Genomic DNA, 21,590 nt, shown 5'->3' with positions numbered 1-21,590 from the left:
CAAAAAAGCCCAAACTGAGAAATGGAGGATGCCCTGTCCCTGGGGACTTCAAGGGTGAGGCTGGATCACGCTGCAGGCAGCCAGACTGAGCTGTGCATGTCCCTGTTCATTGCAGGGGAGATGGTCCCTTCCAACTCTAAGGATTCTATGATTGTGTGATTCTAAAATCTTGCACCCTATACTGCTTACAGTTTATTTTTCTATCATGTTTTACAGTCAAATACAGTTTTGCCTCTGCACAGTCAAAAGAGCTTGAGTTTTGCTCCAGGTTAAGCATCTGGTGCAAAGTGACTTCACAATGCTTCTCATGGCTCTGGAGTGAGCAATGACAGGGTCTGACAGACAGCACAGGTGTGGCATCTACCTTGTTAACATCCTTTTTCCTGGTAAGCAGTAGTTTAGTGACCAGAGTATGTTTCTAGTGGTACATTAAGGCAGAACCTTGACTTTCAGACTGTTCTTCAAAAACTACATTATCCAGTGCCTGCTGGACTTGGAATTTGTAGGCAAGCCTTGAAGTAAAGTCTGAAACACAGATCTTCTGATGTAGGAACCATAAATTAATGCATTGGCATGTCGTGGATCTCCTTTGCTCTCTCCATTGGGGCTAATTAATCTCTAATTAATTAAGAGGAGGATAAAAACAAGGACTCTGAGTGTCTAGGCTCCAGAAGTCATCCTTAAGGACTCTCTGGGTACTGTTCAGAGAAACACAGCTAAGGTATGTGGTTTGCCTCCTTCTTCTAGTCTTAACCTCTTTGAGGCTTACTCTGCACCTCTCTTCCACTTCCCAATAACTGAGTCATTGTGAGAACAAGTCCGTATATATTTAGTTGACACTCTGAATTTTGAAGGTGTTTGGCTGAGGAAAAAAAAAACCAATTAAGGAGGTATAATAAAGTTAATTATTTTGTTTGGTGTGGAGCCCAGATGATGATGCTATGCTCTGTGCAGGGCAGGCTTTTATTTCTCTGTATTGCCTTGCTAAAACCCTAGGCACCTGTGAGCCTCACAGAAACCGTACGTGAGGGCAGCTGAGGCCAACACATCTTATTGGCATAGTGCACTGCACTGGAGCTGGCAGGAGGAGAAAGTAGCAGCAGCTATTGGAAGAAGAAGGATGAAAAGCAGAAGCAGTCCTACTAGCCAGGGTGCTACACTTCTCCCACAGACTGTTTTGTTGTAAGAAGGGAAGCAATGAGCAGTGAAAAGAATGGAGATTGATGCTTGTGATATATGACAGCATGCAAAGGGAAGTTGGTGGCTGGATAGAACCTCACAAATGGCAGTCAGAAGATCTGACTAGGGACCACACTGCAGCCTGCTTGGCTTTGTTCACTAAAGAGTTGCCAGATGTTTTTCAAAGAAAGTTGGCTTGTTATTTATTCAGTATGGCAGTGAAATTTGTCTTCTTTGCAGCTGTTGAAAGAAACAACTTAATGAGACTTGCTCAGACCATACCATTTACACCAGTCCAGCTCTTTGGTGAGTACCAGTGTTCTGGTTGTATTTTTTTACTATATGAATGTTACATGCATTATTTTTAAAGGACAGAATTTGAGACATTACCTTGATTTAATTTCAGTATATCTTCTTTTCTAAAATAAATGAACTAAGATAGAATTGCATTCATGCAGTAATTTACAGACTTCTCATGGTCATCTGGTCCAACCCCCTGCGTGACCAATTCAGATCAGCTTGCTGAGGGCCTATCCAGTTCGAATATGAACAGAGCTTCCAGCCTCTCTGGGCAACTTGTTTCAGTATTTTACTGCTTCACTGTAAACCTTTTTTAAAATTATTTCTTGGAGTTTCTCTTGCTGCAGCTTGTGTCTGTTGGCATTCATGTGTTTACTATGAACCTCATAGAGCAGTCTAACTTCATTTTCTCTATAACTTCTCATTAGGTAGATGAAGATAGCAGTGAGATTCCCCTAATGTTTATAAATGCATTTTCACCACTACATCACCCTGACTCTATAAATGTCAGGATATCTTGTCAAAAAGACAAGAAAAACAGGCATTTGTTGAAAGGACACCACTTCTGTACCTAGTACAGAAGTCTTGTAGTGTACCAAGGAAAAAAAGGAACTGTCATGTAACTAAAGAGTAGAAGAGATGGATACGTAAGATCATTTGAAAGAGTTTTGAAGTTAATGTGCTGTATCGGTTTCATAGAATCATAGAATCATAGAATGGCTTGGGTTGAAAAGGACCTCGAAGATCATCGAGTCTCAACCCCCCTGCCAAGTGCAGGGTCGCCAACCACTAGACCAGGCTGCCCAGAGCCACATCCAGTCTGGCCTTGAATGCCTCCAGGGACGGGGCATCCACAACCTCCCTGGTCAACCTGTTCCAGTGCGCCACCACCCTCTGAGTGAAAAACTTCCTCCTAATATCTAACCTAAATCTCCCCTGTCTCAGCTTAAAACCATTCCCCCTTGTCCTATCACTATCCACCCTCACAAACAATCGATCCCCCTCCTGTTTATACACTCCCTTCAAGTATTGGAAGGCCACAATGAGGTCTCCCCAGAGCCTTCTCTTCTCCAAACTAAACAAGCCCAGTTGCCTCAACCTTTTCTCATAGGAGAGGTGCTCCAGCCCTCTGATCATCTTGGTCGCCCTCCTCTGCACTCGTTCCAAGAGCTCCACGTCCTTCTTGTGCTGGGGGCCCTAGGCCTGGACACAGTACTCCAGATGGGGCCTCACAAGAGCCGAGTAGAGGGGGACCACCACCTCCCTCTCCCTGCTGACCACTTCTCTTTTAATGCAGCCCAGAACATAGTTGGTCCTCCGGGCTGCCAGCGTACACTGGTTTATGGCAGCAGAAGCTCTGCCTCTGGACATGTGAGATCTAGGTGCATTTTCTTCAGTGAAATAGAATATTTTGTCTCGCAGCAACTAATTGTTGATACTTGCAGCATCATAGGATTTCTTGGGACCAGATTGCTGCAGATAATTAATACAGCTATGAGCATATTGAACATTCTAATCTCCAAGGCTCCCAGGAGACATCTTTTTAGGTATTAAATTGTCAAAAGATAATAGAATGAAAAATTAATATAAGATTAAGAAAGAAATGTGCATAGTTATAGTACCCTTATTCAAGTGTCTTTCTAATGTGTAATACACTGACTCTTCCATTGCTTTATTTTGAATAAAAACATTTGCACTGTGACATTCAGTAGCATCTGCATCAATGCTAACTGATGAAGATATGCTCAGTGGCAGGAATGAAATATTTCTCTCTGAATTCAGTTTGGCCTGTGTTATGTCATGGTTTGCCATTGGCAGATGCAGTTACTTCATCCCACTTACCAGTTAAGATATGTTCCTAATTAATTCACTTCGCAAATACTGTGAGTTGAGTCCACTTCTGTGTTAGTTTACAAATGATAGAAACAGAAATGTGTCTTGCTTGCACCATAAGAGAAGAATGCTCTAACAACTAAGAGAGCTGCTCCAAAAGTAATGTCTCCTATTTTATTACACTGGCCCACAGTGTCAGAGGTGGATGTTGGTGGTATGGCAGAAGAGGTAGAACCTTCCCACCAATATTCCATTACATGTTGTTGCCATGTGACAGATAACAGCAGAGGGGCAGTCTGACAAAACAGCATCTGACATGGAAGTGAATGTGAAACAAAGATGTGTCACTGAATTCCTCCATGCAGAAAAAATAGCAATAACTGATGATCATTGGTGCTTGCTGAACATTTATGGAGGCCAAACAGTGGTTGTGAGCACAGCGAGGCAGTGTGCAGTGCATTTCAGCAGTACCACCAGTGATGTGAAAGGCAAGCCATGTTCCAGACAGTGATGCACAGCTGTCACGCCATGAAATGAAGAGAATCTCCATCAGCTCAACCATGCAATATGGTCGATTACGACCTGGAAACTGTGAACGGAGCTGAGTATTGGCTTCAATGCATTGCAAGCGATGGTGGCAATGTTGGAATACTGCAAAGTTTTCACCAGGTGCTCACACAGGAACAGAACACTGTATGCAAGTTTGCCAGAACTGATATGAGGCTGAAGTTGGCAGTATCCTGGATCACATAATTATTGGTGACCAGACATGATGTCACCACTACAAACCGGAGTCCGTGGAGTGGTGACATGTGAATTCCCCATGGAAATAAAACTTCAAGATACGGTCTTCAGCAGGTAAAGTGATGTGCACTGTCTTTTGGGATAGGAAAGAGGGAATACTTCTACTTTCCTAGAACTCAGACAAATGTCCTCTCTGACTACTACACTGAGATGCTGTTTAAGCTGAAGACTCAAACATACAGAATCAGTTCAGAGAAGAAGTCAGCCTCTCTCCTACAGTGCTCTAACACTAAGCCCCGTACCAGTTTGAAGACTGTGGAGCGCATGGCCAATCTTGTCTGGACTGTCCTACCACACCCCCTATATAGTCTGGATCTGAGCATTCTGACTTCCCTTTGTCCTGGCCAATTAAAGATGGATAACATGTTTAATGGACAATTTTTCCTAGCAACAACATTGCCATAGTACCTGTGAAACAGTGGGTCACCTTCACTGGTGCAGATTTTTACGAGGGTGCCATGCAGGCTCTTGTTCATTACTAGCAAAAATGCATAGCTAGTAGTGGTGACTATGTTGAAAAATAGTGTTTTGCAGCTGAGAATTTTCTCTATGAAATAGTGTTATTGTGCTCTTTGTATCTGCTGTAGTTTCCTTGAAAATAAACAGGAGACATTACTTTTGGTGTAACATATGCGTACAGGGAAACTGCATGACAGAATTAAAACTCACCAGATTTATTCTGTTTTCAGAAATTATGTTATTAGCAAGAGCAGAACTTCTGAAATTTAATGCAGTACAAAAAAACATGGGAACTTCTAGGAGAAAGATAAATCTTAATTTAAATGCCAGAATTGTAGACTTCCTTTCTACTTGCTTTTGGTTGTTGTTCTCAGATTTCTTTCTCTGAGGAAGGACCATTCCCTTTTCAATCTACTTTTCCTGGTTTTTCATAGCCAGTTCACTATTCATTACTTCTAAGCAAGTCAGTTCTCTTCCTCAAAACGTAACAATCTCTAGCCCTTTATTTTTGAAGTCAATGACTGTGACAAGCTGTGTTTGTCTGTTTGTCTTGTCTAATGTTTGTTTTGTTAAGCACAGTTTAAAGGAAAATATTATGAGTGTAGCCTGGGTCTTGATTAGCTTAAAACAAGTCTTACTAAAAATCCTGTTTCCACATGGTGCATAAACAGAGGGAGCCATGCTTAGATTAAAGTTTGTGCTGAAGACAATAACTGTTCAAAAATATGCATTTTTAAAGTTCAACTATGTTTAAGTGCTTAAAAATTGTGGCAAAAGAGATTGTTTTATATAGACCAGGCTATCACTGAGCTTTGTTTCTGTGAAAGAATGCATGAAATCTTAAATTCATCTCTGACTGGAGGTTTGACACATTTGGGCCACTTATGAATCACAATAGATCTATAGTAATAGGTAGTATAAGCTTAGATAGGGCAAGTTTTCACACAAATGGCTTGCAAAGGTATGTAAAGTAGTGTGTTATTTTAGGATACTGAATGAAAATGCAGTTCTCTCTTGTTTCTGCAATATGAGACTTCTACTGACAAAATTTTCTTTCATTGAAGCTGGAGAGGAAGTGACTGTCTATCGACTAGAAGAGAGTTCACCTATGAACCTTGGTAAAAGCATGTCTTCTTGGTCCCAGCATGGTATGGCTGCAATGATCCAAGTCTTGTCACGGGAGGAGATGGATGGGGGTCTGCGGAGGGCCATGAAGGTCATTTGTACTTGGTCTGAGAATGATGTGTTAAAGTTGGGACAAGTATTTATTGTGAAGTCTTTTTTACCAGAGGTGGTTCAGACTTGGCAAAAGATGTTTCATGATGGTACAGTGTTACATCTCTGCCTGAGGGTGAGTACAGACCTGAAGGGGCACTGACTGGTATGGTCTGACATGTCCTAAATGTTATACTGCTTATATGTGAATGTCTTCAGTATGGTTGATGTGTGCTTTGATGTTACCTTCTGGAAAGGAAAATGGTTTTGAGGAAGATGTATCTCCCACTTTTAAACAATACACAATCAGCTGGTTTTTGTTTGTTTGTTTGTTTGTTTTTCAATTAATGCAGCCTTTTTTCATGATCCCAAATTAAAAGCGATGCTTAACAATGTGCTTTTCTTCAGGAGATCCAACAGCAAAGGGCTGCCCAAAAGTTAATCTATACCTTCAATCAAGTAAAGCCTCATACTATTCCCTATACTCCAAGGTAAAATCACTGTCTTTAAGTATTAGGTGTCAAAGGTTTCTTTTCTCAGCTATGTCCTAGGTCTAATGTAGACTCTTCTTCCATAGTGGATTGAAATATGTGCTGATTTAAACAGTATTTATGTCTTAAATACTTAAATAAAAGACATAAGTACTTTGATATGTAAAAATAAATGAGGTTAGGAGATAATAAGGGTAATAGTCAGCTAAAGAAGGGGGTGTTGCTGAAAGGAATTTTCCACAAGAGTCTTGAAAAAAATTGGATTTGTTGACTGTTTCTTGAAATCTGTTTTTGGTTCTTTTTATTATTATTATTATTTTTTACAACACAAATTGTCACATGGACAGTATTTGAGTATGTGGCCAAAAGGATGTTATATGAGGTAGTAGGTGGGAGAACTGAATGTTTTAGAGGGATAGTGTTATTAACCAATGCAGCAAGCCTTTTATGTGCATTTCAGTCATATGCATTCACATATTATTGTGAGAGATACATCCATATATTTGATATTATTTGAATAGTATTAAAAATTTTTATTAGTAATGGGTTGAAATGCATAGTTTTTGAGAAAGAAGCCGTTGCTCTGCACAGTCTGTTTTTTAAGGATCCCTTATACCACAGTGTGTTGAGAGAGTCTGTGTACATCTATATTCATTTGGTAAAACAGATCATAATTTGGGAGTACTTAGAATAAAATTTGACTGTTTCTTTTACATGGAACTTTATGAGCATACCAAGAAACATCAGGCCTTCAGCTCGTAGAAGTTCAGCAAAGCAAAGGAACTTTCCCCAGAAGAGCTTTGTCATATTTTTAGGATAGATGGGCAGGTCTGACCTAGAAAGTGCTAAGAGACACTATTTCTAACCTGTACTGAAGTTTTTACCTTCCAGTTACCTTTTTTTCCGCACTTCCATTGATTGTCTCTAGAGTTGCTTCTTTTTAAATCTGCACTTCTGAAATGACACAGCCCCATATTAAAACCGACTTTCCCTTATCTTGGTGGGTACAGATTTGCCAGCAAATTAGCAGAGAAAGAGATGCCCTATTTAAAGCTAGTACAGGGAAAATAAGCAAGCAGAACTGAGTTGTTTTGGATTTGCTTTGGTAGCAGTTCTTTGGGCAGTGAACATCTGAGTAATAGTGGATAGTCAAATGGTCTATGCTTAATGTGCAGCACATGATGCCTAGTGAGAATCTCACAGAAGGTGAGATGGGGAGGGAAAATAGTGAGTGTAGCACAACAAACCTTAGTTCTATTGCTCATTAATCTGTCATTTGGAGATGCTACTTCTGTGGTCTTTTTCTTCCTTTTTGTCTTCGGCGTAGAAGTTACTTCAGTGGGTAAAATGAGATGAGTTTTAATGAGTGATTTTGAGTGACTTGTGTCCAAGAAGCCTTTTATTCCTCCTCTCCTCACTCTTGAGTGGAATCTAAAACTTCCAAAGCAGGAGCAAGGTAGAGTTTCCTATTACAGCACTATGTGCTGAAGTTTGATTATTTCTGTCTACAGAAGATGGGAAACTGGAGACAAATGAGAAAGTCCCTGCTGCTCTTTGACATTACCATTCTGGTTATTCCACTGAGTGTAGCATAATCTCCACTATATGTAATGGTTTGAGTAAATTGTCATCTCTATTGAATAATTTCTCTATAAAAGTAAACTCATTTGCCAAAAAAAAACCCACCCCACCTCTGAAACTGTTTAAAAGGTAAGATAGTATTATTGCACTTTACCTTTATAGTTAGATGTGATAGCAAAATAAGCTTCTTCATGATGCAGCTCCTTAGACAAGAATTACCTTTAATGCAATTAACGTAAGAAAAACTGATAAAGCTTATTACAGTTGTCTGGAGTTAAATCAGATGTTGTGGTTCAACTCGGCAGGCAGCTGAGCACCACATAGCTGTTTGCGCAGTACCCCTTAATGAGATGGAGAAGAGAATCAGAAAAAAGGTTAAACTCATTGGTTGAGATAAAGGCAGTTTAATAGAACAGAAAAGGAAGGGAAAATAACAATGATAAAAGATAAACAGAAGGTTGTGTGTTGCACAGTGCAGTTGTTCACCACCTGCTGACCAATGCCCAGGCAGCCCCCATTGTCAGCTCCCCTATTTTTATTGTTCAGCATGATGCTGTATGGTACAAGATATCCCCTTTGCTAGTTTGGGTAATCTGTGCGGGTTTTTTCTCCTCCCAGCTTCTTGTGCATCCCCAGCTTCTTGTTGGCAGGGCAGCATGATAAGCAGGAAAATCCTTGATTCTGCACAGCATTACTCTGCAACAACTAAAACATTCTCATCCTGAATCCAGAACACAAACAGCACCATACCTGCTAGTAGGAAGAAAATTTAACTGTCTCAGCCAAAACTAGGACACCAGATAATGTTGTTTGTCCACGAACTATATCTTCTGATGAAATATATTGTTTTGTTATCTACCAAACTGAGAAAGCCATTGTTCTGTCTAATGTTTGGTACCTCTTGCTGTTGAAAATAATCCAGCTAGTAAAGACATGTCCTTCTTTTTGGTATATTTGCTTGGCATTATGCTGTGAAGATGTTTGTTGCCCTTATAGAGTCTGTTATATCCACAGGTTCCTGGAAGTTTTCCTCATCTACTGCCATTCTGCAAACCAGTGGCTGACCATTGAGAAGTACATGACTGGTGAATTTCGGAAATACAACAACAACAATGGAGATGAGATTACACCCAGCAGCTTGCTTGAAGAGCTGATGCTGGCCTTCTCTCACTGGACCTATGTGTATACTCGTGGGGAGCTCCTTGTCCTGGATTTGCAAGGTGACTGCTAGCATGGTGGATTACTAGCTTTAAACCAAGTGAAAAGCAATTCTCTCAAAAGAGAATTTAATACTGAAAAACAGGCTGAATTCTCTTCTTTTCTGCAAACTGGAAAAGCTCATGTAACCCCTGGATATCTATTGTGAGGTCCTGTTGATTGAGCATCAACAGAAATACTCTGGACTAATGTAGGTGTTACAGGACAATAATTTGGCTTCAAGTACATCTAGGATGAGTGGGCAAACAGCAGGTAGTTAAAGTGTACGGAACATTTCAGCCAGTTCTAGAAAAACTCTCCACAGTTCAGATATTTTTATTTTTATTGAGAAATATAAATAATAGGGACATTCAAGTGTACCCATGTATATATACATACTTAATGTGTGTATATCTGTCTGGAGAGTTTGAACTGCTGTCTGTATATTTTCATTTTTCTTTTTAATAAATCTGTAAGCAGTTTACATAAGCTGTAAACCTGAGTGGTATTCACAAAGTCTGTTGGCTCCTTCAAAGAGCATGTGATCACTTTACTGTACATGTATAAGTAGGAACATGGCATATTCTAAAGAGATAAAACAGTTGACAATGTTCACAAGATGAACAGCACCCATCAAATGGTATAAACACAATTGTTTGTCATTTCTGTCAAGGGGAATGTGTATGGGTAGACAGAGACTTAACATATTTACATTCTACAGCATCTAGAAGCTGTGAATTACAAAAAGATATGCATAGTATGCAAAGTAAGCCTATAATTCCATCCTTGCCTTCATTTGGTTTTAGCATCACATGAAAAAAATACAGAAAGCGTGTCTTCAACCATAGCCTACTAAGAATTTGTCTTAGGTTTGCTTGAGTTTATTATACAGCTCTTGACAGTTCCAGTCCAACTGTGTTGGCTCAAATGTGGAGAATTTAAACAACTATGTAAATCTCATCAAGACTGGAGGAGCTTCAGTTTGCATCTCAAGTGAGGAAATGGACTAAAATCTGCTCTAGTTTTGGTCTCATGTTTATTTTGTACTTCTCTTATCTGGTGTTTAGGAAGAGTACAAGGGTTGCTCCCCTTGGTGTTCTGAAAAGTTTTAATTCTGTCACAGGTTATATAATTCTGGGGCCACCTCCGCACACATATACACTGCATTTTTGTCTAATTTATGTCAATTCAAATAACTTTCATTGAATAGTATTGCAATTTGATGGTATTTCAGTTACAAAACAGTCTTTCTGTAGTCTTTACTGGTGCTAGTTGCAGAATATAAACTCATCAATGGCCTATTGAAATAAAAAATTTTGCATATTCTTATAGAATCTCTTCTTTAATGTAAAAGTACAACTATTTCCTGAGATGTGAGGAAAGAGGTTTTTGGTAAAATGATATTATTACATGATTTTGGGAAAACTACAACATAGATACCAGCAGTTAGTTATTATAGTGAAATTACTTAATGCACTTCTGTGGCTACACAGAAGGAAAAGGAATAACAGACCCAAACTTTTGCACATCATATAATTGAATAATGAGTTGTGGCTTGTTGTGTTTGCTGCCTTGAAGAGAGTCTGTATGTGGGATTAGATCTATTGATATCAGTAAGACGTTAGTTTAGTACTCTGACTTAAATAAAAGTGTTACTGCTGGTCACATTTTGCTTAGTTATTTCACCTTTAGCACAGTGTTTAGAGGTTAGAAGTATTTGCATAAGCCTTCTGTCTACCTATAAATAAACTGCAAAACTGTATGTTTGCCAATACTTAACAGATTTTTATAATCATGGCATTCTCTTTTCAGCTCATGATCCTTATAATTGTGACACTTTATGATCTAAAATGAAAACTAGTAATTACCTTTTTCTTAAGTGTCAGGTTATGAAATCATGACCATCTTCTGTTGTAACACACTGTTGATTTTATTGCAGGTGTTGGAGAAAACCTTACAGACCCATCTGTGATTAAACCTGAAGACAAAAAGTAGGTTTCTCTATGATGAAATTATCATTCAATTCAAACATTCTACTGACAGTCTGTGTATATTTAGGACATTCTTATGTTATTTGTGTGATTTAATTATTTACTGAATGGTGATTGGGTAAATGAAGCTGTGATGGTGATGGCAAGGCTGTGCCTTCTGCTGTGCCTTGGTAGACTCTGGATTTGGGAGTCTGTATGTATTCCAGTTTCCTACACATGCTGAGCAGTGTATGAAAAGTGGGGGGAGTCTGCACAGGAGCTTTTGCAGGGAGAATGAGAACTGGAGCCTGAAGACCATGTGAGTTTTTTAGCAAGCTTATCAATAACTTAAATGTTGTAATGTGGCTTTCCCTGCCTAGTGAGGCACTGTTTCTTCGGCTATATAGGGCCACATGGCTCAAGCAGAGAGACTCTGGATGTCTGATCTTTCCAGCAGGTCCTTGTGGTGTATTTAAGCATCCTGTACTTTACAAATCCATAGTTGTGATGCTGAGTTCATAGATCTTGTGTTGGAGGTTACGAAAAATTTAGTACAGTAGTCTGCCTTTATGCATCACGTTGCAGAAACCTAGGCAGACATCATAATTTCCAATGTAATAAGTAAAATAATCTCAACCATCTTCACTGAGTAGTATCAAACAAACACAACTGACTCCTGGGTACACACCCCTGCACCTTTTCTGTCGTGTTGTGCAATGGCTATTCTCTCATCCTGTGACCTTGCTCCTTGAATGTATGTGCTGTAGTGAAGCAGAGGAGAAGCAGTGGTGCCAGTGGTTGCTAACCTGCAAAGTCATGTTTTCTGGGGAGTCTTCCTAAGCTCACTCATCTCTCCAGCTGTGCTCTGGCATTCTTGCCTCTCCCCTGCCTAGTGCTTAGCTTGGCTTCTCTTACTCAGCTCATATCATCTGACTGAAAGGATATCTCATTTTTGGAAAGGTATCTTAATAGTCTGGTTAAATGTAAAGGGAGAATAACTATAGAAATATAAGCTCAGTAGCCTAGAAATGAGAATAGGGTGATTTTGGAAGCAAGCTCCTAGTTCTATAACTATTATTTAGATTTAATTAATAGAATTAGTTGTAAATGATTGTATTAATGTTTGAATGCTAAATATTGTATGCAGGTGTGCTGTCTATATAATATTTATTTTGAAGGAACCATCAAAAATGAGCTGAACACCGCAGTGACAAAATGTTCATGGAACTGTAGAATGGTCTGGGTTGAAATGGATCTTAACAATCACCCATTTCCAGCCCCTCTGCCATTGGCAGGGTTGCCACCCACTAGATCAGGCTTCCCAGTGCCCCATGCAGCCTGGCCTTGAATGCCTCCAGGGACAGGACACCCAGTTTCTCTGTTCCAATGCCTCACCACCCTGATGCATATAAGCCTACCCTCATTTAGTTTAAAACCATTACCCCCTGTCTTATCACTACAATACCTGGTAAAGAGTCCTGCAGACCGCCTTTAAGCACTGAAAAATTGCCATAAGATACACCCATCAAGTCTGACACGATCCCTCTGGATGGCATCCCTTCCCTTCAGTGTGTCGATTGAACTACTCAGCTTAGTGTCATCCACCTTGCAGAGGATGTTCTTAATCCCACTGTCCATGTCACCAACAAAGACATTTTTGCTGTGTGTAGGTCATGGGATCATGACAGTAATACAAGGATAGCTTAGCAGAGAGGTTGTTTATATAGCTGTTCAATACACAGATTTGAGCAAACATTTTGAAAGTATTGCTACAGATTTATAAAGATATGGTTTGCTACTTCTCAAGTGGATTTTTTTGTATCAGTGGAAGCAAATGTAGAGCTTAAATAAACTGTGATAGTTATTTCTGGAGGCTGCAACTGGTCATTAGACCACAATTCTTCACGTGGCATCTCAGCTTATCCTCTTTAAAATAGGAATAATATCTACCTGCGTTATCTTGGAGCGTATGTTTGTTAGCATCCTTCTGTGGTTTTTTTTGTTTGTTTTTAAATTATTTGCCATGGTTACTAAAATTTGATCACACAGATTTTATTTTCAGAGCTTTTTTTTTTTTCAATCATTTACAAAACAGTCAAGTCCTAGTTAAAGAGCAAGTGTTGATTAATTAATCAAAACCATCTTAATTTTCTCATGTTCTGGGAAATCTTCAGTACAGCATGTTGTGAAGCTGTATTGTTTTGATTGGGGAACTAAAGAAATAAGGCTGTGAAATCATAGATATATTCAGTAAGCAGCTGGCAGATACTCAATTCTAAGAAACACTTTCTAAAACAGTAATGTAAAAGCACTGTTGTTGGTTTAACCTTTGCTCACAGGGAAAACATTTCTGTCTCTATCAAGATCTAAATTTTCACTTGTAAATAAGATACTTAATCAAAATCTGTGCACTACCTTTTAGGTAGTGTTTTACATCGCTTTGAGCTCACATTCGTATAGATGTCTGAGAGAATATAGTTGGCATCTGACTGGTAGGGCTGTTACAAATTTTAGCACTACTTGTAATTACATTATTTATTATTGTTTCTTTAATTCTGTTGGTTTAGTGGCTCATACCAATATCTTGCAATAAGTCTTTCATGCATCCTGCATGCTGACTTGAAATGGACTTTTTAATGGCAAAATGTGATCTCTGGCAGTGTGATAGTGTGCTATATCTTTGATTTATATACAATACTAAGATAAAAAATAATAGATCAGTTTGGAAGTGTGTTTGATTCTATGAAATCTCTGGCAGATCCTGAACTCATGTACACAGTTGTAACTTCATGGATATTTAACATCAATTGAAGATCTGGCCACGTGTGCTGCCTGGGATGTATGAGGTGTTAAAATTATGCTGGTATAATGTTAATGAAAAGATTTCCTTTAAAAACGGAAGTATTCCAGGTACAACAGCAGGGTTGTGACACAGTGCTATCCCTATAGGCTCCTGTACCACCCAAACATTGGGAAGAATAGCATTACAGGTAGTACTCTGGATGCTCTTTTCAGAGTGCACTGCTTACCGAGTCTATAATAAGGTTTGGCCTGGTAAAGCTTTCACAGACACTGGGTGCAGAGTGAAGAGCAGATTCAGAGATGAAGAAAATGGTTGACTGAGTTTCAGATTGAAAAGAACTGATGCATTTGGCCTGTTGAAGGAGGTGAGGAGAAAGGCTCTGGTGGCTGAAAGTCTCATTACAAACATATGAAAAGGAGGAGTAACAGGTTCTAGATCTCTTGTTCCCCCTTTTGAAAACTGAAGCATATAGTGATGGGCTGGAGGCTGTAGTATGATTGTAGATTGTGTTATCTGAAGTTACTCATTAGCATGCATTTTGGAGAACAGACTTAATGAATCTTTACCAAGCTTTGAAGTTTCAGCCATACAATTCACAGTTGAATTGCTGGCAATAGATAAAATATTTACTTGGAGTGAACCTCTGCTGTAGACATCTGCACAAGTGAAACAGGTGAATGCAAAGCTTATTTTGCAAACGTGCTTGTAAGCTGAAGTGTGTGCTTCCCTGGAAGGGATCTGCTTGCCATGAAGCCTCTCATTACATTCCATCAGATAAGGTCAGTAGATGTGTTATGGTCTGCTTTGTGCATCTGTAGCTCCTAGATGAATATGAGAAGCACTGTTTGTATCAACACGCACTATGTTACCTGTCTGGCAGGCAAAACCACTCTAGTATGGTCTGGTAGATATTTATGGAGCACATCTATGAAGTAAGTTTCTTCACAAAAGGAGGAACTTTTTTTTAAAAGTCCATTGGCTCATATTTATACACTTTTTTGATATAGAGGAAAGCTGGGTTTGGTATTTTTCTCACAAATAGACTGTGAATAACAAGGAGAGTGGCCTTGAGAGGGCCCCCAGCACAAGGAAGATGTAGAGCTTTTTGAGTGGGTCTAGATGTGGACCTTGAAGATGTGGAGCTTTTGGAGCAGTCCAGAGGAGAGCTGCAAAGATGAAAGAAGAGTTCTACTGGCCATTCTTCACCAAATAACTCCTGTGTCAGATCTATAAGGTGTTGTACAGCCAACTTTCCAGAACATCTGTTTTCAGCAGTTTACTATTATAGATTCAAAGAATCATAGAATGGCTTGAGTTGGAAGACACCTCACAGAACATCTACTTCCAACTGCCTGGCATGGGCAGGGTTGCCAACTGCTAGATCAAGCACTAGATCAGGCTGCCTGGGGCCCTGTTTAGCCTGGCCTTGAACACTTCCAGTAACAGGGCATCCACAACCTATAAGGCGTCCTGTGCCAGTTCCTCAACATGCATTCTGTGAAAAACTTTCTCCTGACATCTAATCTAAATCTCCCCTCCTTTAGTTTAAAACCATTCCTCCTTGTTCTATCACTATCTACCCATATAAAATTTTTTTTTCCATCATGTTAATAATCTCCCTTTAAATACTGGAAGGCCACAGTGAAGTCTTCCAGAAGCTTTCTCTTCTTCAGATTGAACAATCCCAGCTTCCTCGGTCTGTCTTCATAGGAGAGTTGCATTGGCCCTCTGGTCATCCTCATGGCCCTCCTCTGGACTCCCACTAAAAGGTCCACATCTTTCCTCAGTTGGGGGCCCCAGACCTGGATGCAGTACTCCAGATAAGGCCTCGCAAGGGCAGAGCAGAGGGGGATGATCACTTCCCTTGTCCTGCTGGCCACCTCTCTTCTGATGCAGTCCAGAATACTGTTGGCCTTCTGGACTGCAAGTGCAGTCTGCTGGCTCATGTGAAGTTTTACGTCGATTCAAGGGCAGCCCCTTGCACTTGGCATTGTTGAACCTCATTAGGTTTACATGGCCTTGCCTTTTGAGTTTGTCAAGGTCTCCCTAGATGGCATCCCTTCCTTCTGTCATATTGACATCACCACTCAGCATGGTGTTATCTGCAGACTTGCTGGGAGTGCACTCAATCCCAACATCTATGTCACTGGTAAAGATGTTAAAGAGTACTGGTCCCAAGATGGACTACTGAGGGACACCACTCATTAGTGGCCTCTACCTGGAAATACTGGTATTTACCACAATTCTCTGTTTGCAACCTTCCAACCAATTATTTATCCACTAAATAGAAATGATAATGTAGCACCATATCATCTAAAGAGTATATATGACACTTACATAGTTTCTACTTCCTACATGGTTTCTTGTACTAATTTGCAGTGAAAACTGAATAGACCAGTCCTTCAAATGATCCAGAAGACAGATAATCATCATTATCTGACAGAAATTAGACAGATGCTAGTTTTGACTATTCATTGCTCTTCTCCATTATGGAAGGGGAATGTCATATTTGAAAACTGCTTTCCTTAGAATATGCAACATTAATGTGAATTACAGATAGATTTGAGGGAGTTAAAATCTTTTTCTGTAGCTTCTCAGAGCTGTAATTGATTGCAAATTTTAAAATTTATTGTTTCTACTCTGCATATCATTAAAATAAGACACTTGCGTTCATAAAATTTCTTTAGAAGTGTTTCTTGTGTGCTGTGCTCTGTGATGTCTGGAATGTCAGTTAAATTCTTGAGAATAATAGTGGAGCAATGTTAAAATTAATGAACGCTGATCTTTCAGACTACATTGAAGATCTGATGTAATTGTGTACACGTACCTCTAATATGTGTGTGCATATAGCTTGCTTCTATTTGTGTAATTGTGTCAGCTTCATTCAGAATATGCAATACACTTCCACAAATGAATCCCTTAGTAATGTTGCTGAATTGGCCAGAGTGCAGACACATGGAAATGAGCATAGAAAGAAGCCAGTAGATTTTAAAGCCTTGCCTGCCAGCAGTATACTAAGTCCCTATTCTGTGTTGCATATTGATATGACTGGGACTTTCAGTTTTCCGTTCTTAAATAAGGTAGAAGTAAGTCTTTACTAGTTCTGGTTTGTTCCCAGGTGCCTAGCATTGGAACAAAACCCAAACCATTTGCTTGATGAGAATGAACTTGATGAGAGTGACTGTTAACAGAGTGACTCAGGTTAGGTTCTGGCATACAATGTCTTAATGTCATTGTGCGCAAATTTTCTGTTTGAGCATTTTAGTAGGAGCTGCTAGGTGTGTCCTGTCTCCCTGCAGGGCGGGTCACAGCCACACTCCATCTCTGCATTGCTGCAGGAAAGAAAAGTAGATGTGGATTATATATAGGCTATTTCTTTCCCAGAATTGTCTCAGAGATAAGAAACTGGAGATATACACTAGGTTTTGGTTGTTTTTTTTTTTTTTTTTTTTTTAAATGGTTAACTTTCCTCTGATTCAATAAATGGAAATTATCAACCTTTCTCTTCAATTGCATTATTTTGAGTTTGTTGATTTTTTTAATGTTATTACTTTTAGATCTGGAAAGATGGTATTTGGACCAGCAAACCTAGGAGAAGATGCAATAAGAAACTTCATCGCAAAGCATCATTGTAACTCTTGCTGCAAGAGGCTGAAACTTCCTGGTATTCAAAATAAAGATTAATTTTTAATCTATGTCTAGCATGGTAGTATAGGCCTAGGTGTGCTGCAAAATCAAGTTTTAGAAATTCTACAGAGCTGAGAGTTTATAGCTGGTGTAGTCTCTCTGGGCAAAGGCAAATAAGAGAACATTGATCTTTTACCTCGCTGTTTTGCCCAGCAGCTACTTTAACATTCAGCATGAAAGCTTCTACCCATTGAATTGTTTCCTTTGCTATGCAAATTGATCATTTTTCCAGGGTGATCTCTACATATAACATCAATAATAAATTTTAGAAAGAAAAACAATCTAAAAATTAATGAAGTATTAGCCAGAAGAAAATCACTGGATCTTTCCAGACCTTTCAATTGGTATTGCAGCTCTTAATTCCTGCTTAGCTGGGTTGCCAGTTGTTCATGTTAGGTGTGATAGAATTGTCTTCTCTTCATTGTGATGCAGATTTAAGAATCTCAAAGCCAAAATAGATTGCTAGTTTGGATGAATATCCACCTGTATATTTTTTTTCCAGAGAAAGCCTCTTACTTTCAGTGCCTACATGGAGTAATAATTGTTGTTTGATTTGGAAATGAGAACTGCAGTGTTACTGTTTTGGATTATTTGTGCCTGTGGCAGTCAGAGATATTAAAGGGGAAAGTCAGCTGAATAGACACAATAAGGGAGGCTTATTATTCATACCAGCTCACACAATTATTGGCTACTCCAAGGCTCTCTTTCCCCTTCTCTGGTTTGCCCTGCTCCAGATTTTCTTCATCTTGGAAGCTGGTAGCAGACTGCTGGCCATCAGTTGCAGGGCTGGACACTCTACCCAGTGTGTATATGTTTTTCAAACATATACTTGGTTGAATCACTGAGTTCATTTTCTTGCCATAGATTTGAGAAGAAATGACTGCACAATGGAAAGACTCTGTCCAGCCTTCAAAAAAGAAATAGAGACAAGTGCCAGAGAAACTGATGACACAAACGAGACTGTGGAGTATGACACACGGCTGTGAAGCAATGGCTGTGAACAGAGTGCACACTTGGAAGCTTGAAAATCTATCCCTTTTCATTGCCATGGGCCAGTCCAAAAGAACAAAACACAGATGTCTGAGTGCAACATCAGTCTGCTTACTTAACAGATGCTATAGGCAAGGAACAAGAGAAAAACTCTCTTTATTTACTCCCTTCTGATGGCCTTCTGATGGTCCATTTTTACTGCTTGTTAAATTGACAGGAGCAGGTCATTCCTTAGCTAGATGAACTGTTTCATCAGTGCCTTTTTCTGGAAATGTGGACAATGGTTCCAAAATGTGCTTGCATAGGAAAATGACTGTGGCAAAATATTTACAGGGGGAAGTGATTTGATGTGATTTATCTCTCTGCTCTTCAGTAAATAACTGTATACACATGTAAATCACTCATTTTCAGATGTGGAAGCCACTCACACACCTCCCCACTTTTGCCCTGTGCATAGGAGACTTTCCAAGGTGTTGCAGAAATACTGTTTTGTCTCATTTGTCGACTTTGATGCAGAGACAGACCTAGAAGACACAAGTAATACATTAGTGGTTTAGACAGTAGTCACTGATATAACAAGTGTAATACGGAACGTTATGGGAGCTTCAATCCTTTTAATATACCAAAACCAAATGAAACAATGAAGAGTTAGTTTACTGGGCCCATAGGCATCATTTACCTTTCTTATTCTGTGTTGATAAATTTGATAGATCCGTGATCTTTAGTACAAACATAAAGAATAACCTTGAATGTCATTTAAATTTTAACAAGATCTACTTTTCTTTAGGTTATCTTCACAGTGTTGTTAAGTCATTAGGTGGTTAATAGCAAAACAGAATTTAAAAGTCATAAAAAGTAATGTGTTCCATTTGGTATTTAGCTTTTTATTGTCAGTGCCAGGCTGTACAAAGGATTATTTTCTATCAGTGGTGTGGTATATGTATGCTTTTACGATGTATTCATGTGTGTTTCTGTTGATTCAGTAGAAGTTCATAAAAAATGAAAATCAGTTATGTGCAATATGATTTTTGTAGAATAAGAATTGAAATGAACTGCTCAGCACAAATATCTAGTACAACCTACGTTGTATTAAAGATCACTTAAAACATCTATGTGATTTTGTATTGAGTATAAATACTTAAAGCAGATATGTAAATCAACAGAAAACTTAATACTCAAATAAGAAACAAAATCATACGTCTACCACAATGTATAGTAGTAAATTTTAATGTTTAAAGGATCTATTTGTTATGCTTACCATTAATTTGGTATATTTAGAAAATGTTTATGTATGCATAGGAATTAAAAACATGGAATCACATAATGGTTTGAGTTGGAAGGGACCTTAAAGATCATCCAGCTCCCTGCTATGGGCAGGATTGCCAACCAGTAGAAGAGGTTGTGCAGGTACACCTCCTTCTAGATTAGGTTGCTCAAAGCCTCATCCATCCTGGCCTTGAACGCTTCCAGGGATGGGGTATCCACAGCTTCTCTGTTCCAACACTTCACCACCCTTTGAGTAAAGAATTTCTTCCTAATATTTAATCTAAATCTACTCTCTTTTAGTTCAAAGCCTATGTCTTAATTGCTACACTCCCCCATAAAGAGTGATTCCCTACCTTTCTTTCAGGCCCCCTGTAAGTACTGAGAGGTTGTTGTAGAGACTCTCCAGAGGCTCTAGGCTAAATAATTCCAGTGTACTCAGCCTTTCTAATACTATAGAGGTGCTCCAACCCTCTCCTCATCCTTGAGGCCCTCCTGTGGACCCACTTTAACAGGTTTGTGTCTTTCTTATGCTGAGGTTTCCAGAGCTGAATGCGGTACACCAGGTGGTGTCTTACAAGAGTAGAGTAGAGGGGGAGAATCACTTCCCTCAACCTGCTGGTCATACTGCTTTTGATGCAAACTAGGATGTGGATGGCCTTCTGCAGAAGTTATATGTTCCCAGTTATATGTTCCCAATTTCTGTATTGATTATGATATTGATAATGACATTGACATAACCACCAAGAGTAAATTCAGGTGAGACAGCTGTCTTCAGATCCTGTGGCCACCCTGAAGTGTTTCTTCTTGCTTTTTATCTTTTTGTGTAAAAACTACCACCTTTCTTCCTATTAGATTTTACTATCCATGCTTTTTTTTGTTTGTTTTGTTTTGTTTTTGTAATCCATTCAATATATCAGAAAATTTACACATTTTCAGTTCTACAAAAGAGGTTACCTTTCTTTCACGGGTGACATTTTTCAGCTTACTAGTGAGGTTGATAATTTTGTCTTTACAGAATGATAATGGATTTTCATCCCATTACTAGTATGGTAGTAGTTCTGCTTCAAGTGGCTATTATCTTAAAGTAGGGCTGTAGGGATGTATATGCTTACATACATACACAGATTCTTTAAAGACTGAACTTCTTCTAAGGCATCTCTAACTGTTAGTATGCCTTTACATACATTTGGCCAAGTTAAGTGACGCTTAATACATCTTTAGAGCCAAAGACTATGTTAAATACTGCCCTGAAGAGCAGTTCAAGAGCTGTTTTCCTCAATTGTTGCCATAAATTCTTATATCCAGGGATGCAAAAATTATGAACACTTTTGTATTAGACATAAAAAATAACCTCCATGCACTTGGCTGGGCCTGAGTACTTTTAGTTTCTTTTTAAGTTTTGGAGATATTCCCTGAATTCGTACTTGAGATTTTCCTTTCTTGACAACTTCTCTGTTGCCTTTTAAAGAGAGTTACTTCTGCATTCAGAGCAATACTTGTGAGACTGGGCACAGCACATATTCGTGTAGATTCATTTTATTCCTTTTTATTATTTATCCATCCATCTCTGTACTAACTTCCCCTCAAATCAAGGATCTTTGCAAGATACTCATCTGTTAAAATACAATTGATACAAATGTATTTGATACCAGTTTTTTCTGTGTAAAGTACTAATGTGATGAAACAAGAAAAGGATGCATTTCAAAGTATTCCTTTACATACTTCTATCAGAACATTGATTATTCCAGGCATGTAAACACTAAACCTAAAAATTCCATTGATTCTGAGGTTAATTAATTTTGCCTCACTATTCTT

General features: G+C 38.9%; 1 protein-coding gene across 3 annotated transcripts in view; it reads left to right on the top strand.

Annotated features, from left to right (window-relative positions):
• Window positions 1-19,518, top strand: part of TRPM6 (transient receptor potential cation channel subfamily M member 6) — a 72,209-nt gene extending 52,691 nt beyond the window's left edge. For 2 of the 3 annotated variants that reach the window (XM_021381199.1, XM_021381198.1), the window contains exons 32-38: window positions 1,420-1,485; window positions 5,640-5,926; window positions 6,199-6,281; window positions 8,877-9,082; window positions 10,999-11,050; window positions 17,390-17,496; window positions 18,384-19,518. In XM_021381199.1, the coding sequence (XP_021236874.1) occupies window positions 1,420-1,485; window positions 5,640-5,926; window positions 6,199-6,281; window positions 8,877-9,082; window positions 10,999-11,050; window positions 17,390-17,496; window positions 18,384-18,505 (923 nt within the window). In that variant the 3' untranslated portion in view covers window positions 18,506-19,518. Of the gene's footprint in view, window positions 1-216; window positions 387-1,419; window positions 1,486-5,639; window positions 5,927-6,198; window positions 6,282-8,876; window positions 9,083-10,998; window positions 11,051-17,389; window positions 17,497-18,383 lie in introns of those variants that run through there. The other variant, XR_002433501.1, reaches the window with a different exon arrangement.

This window comes from Numida meleagris, chromosome Z, assembly GCF_002078875.1.
Source record: "Numida meleagris isolate 19003 breed g44 Domestic line chromosome Z, NumMel1.0, whole genome shotgun sequence".
NCBI lineage: Eukaryota > Metazoa > Chordata > Aves > Galliformes > Numididae > Numida > Numida meleagris.
Note: the sequence above shows the minus strand (reverse complement) of the source record. Positions and strands in the feature narration are given on the sequence as shown.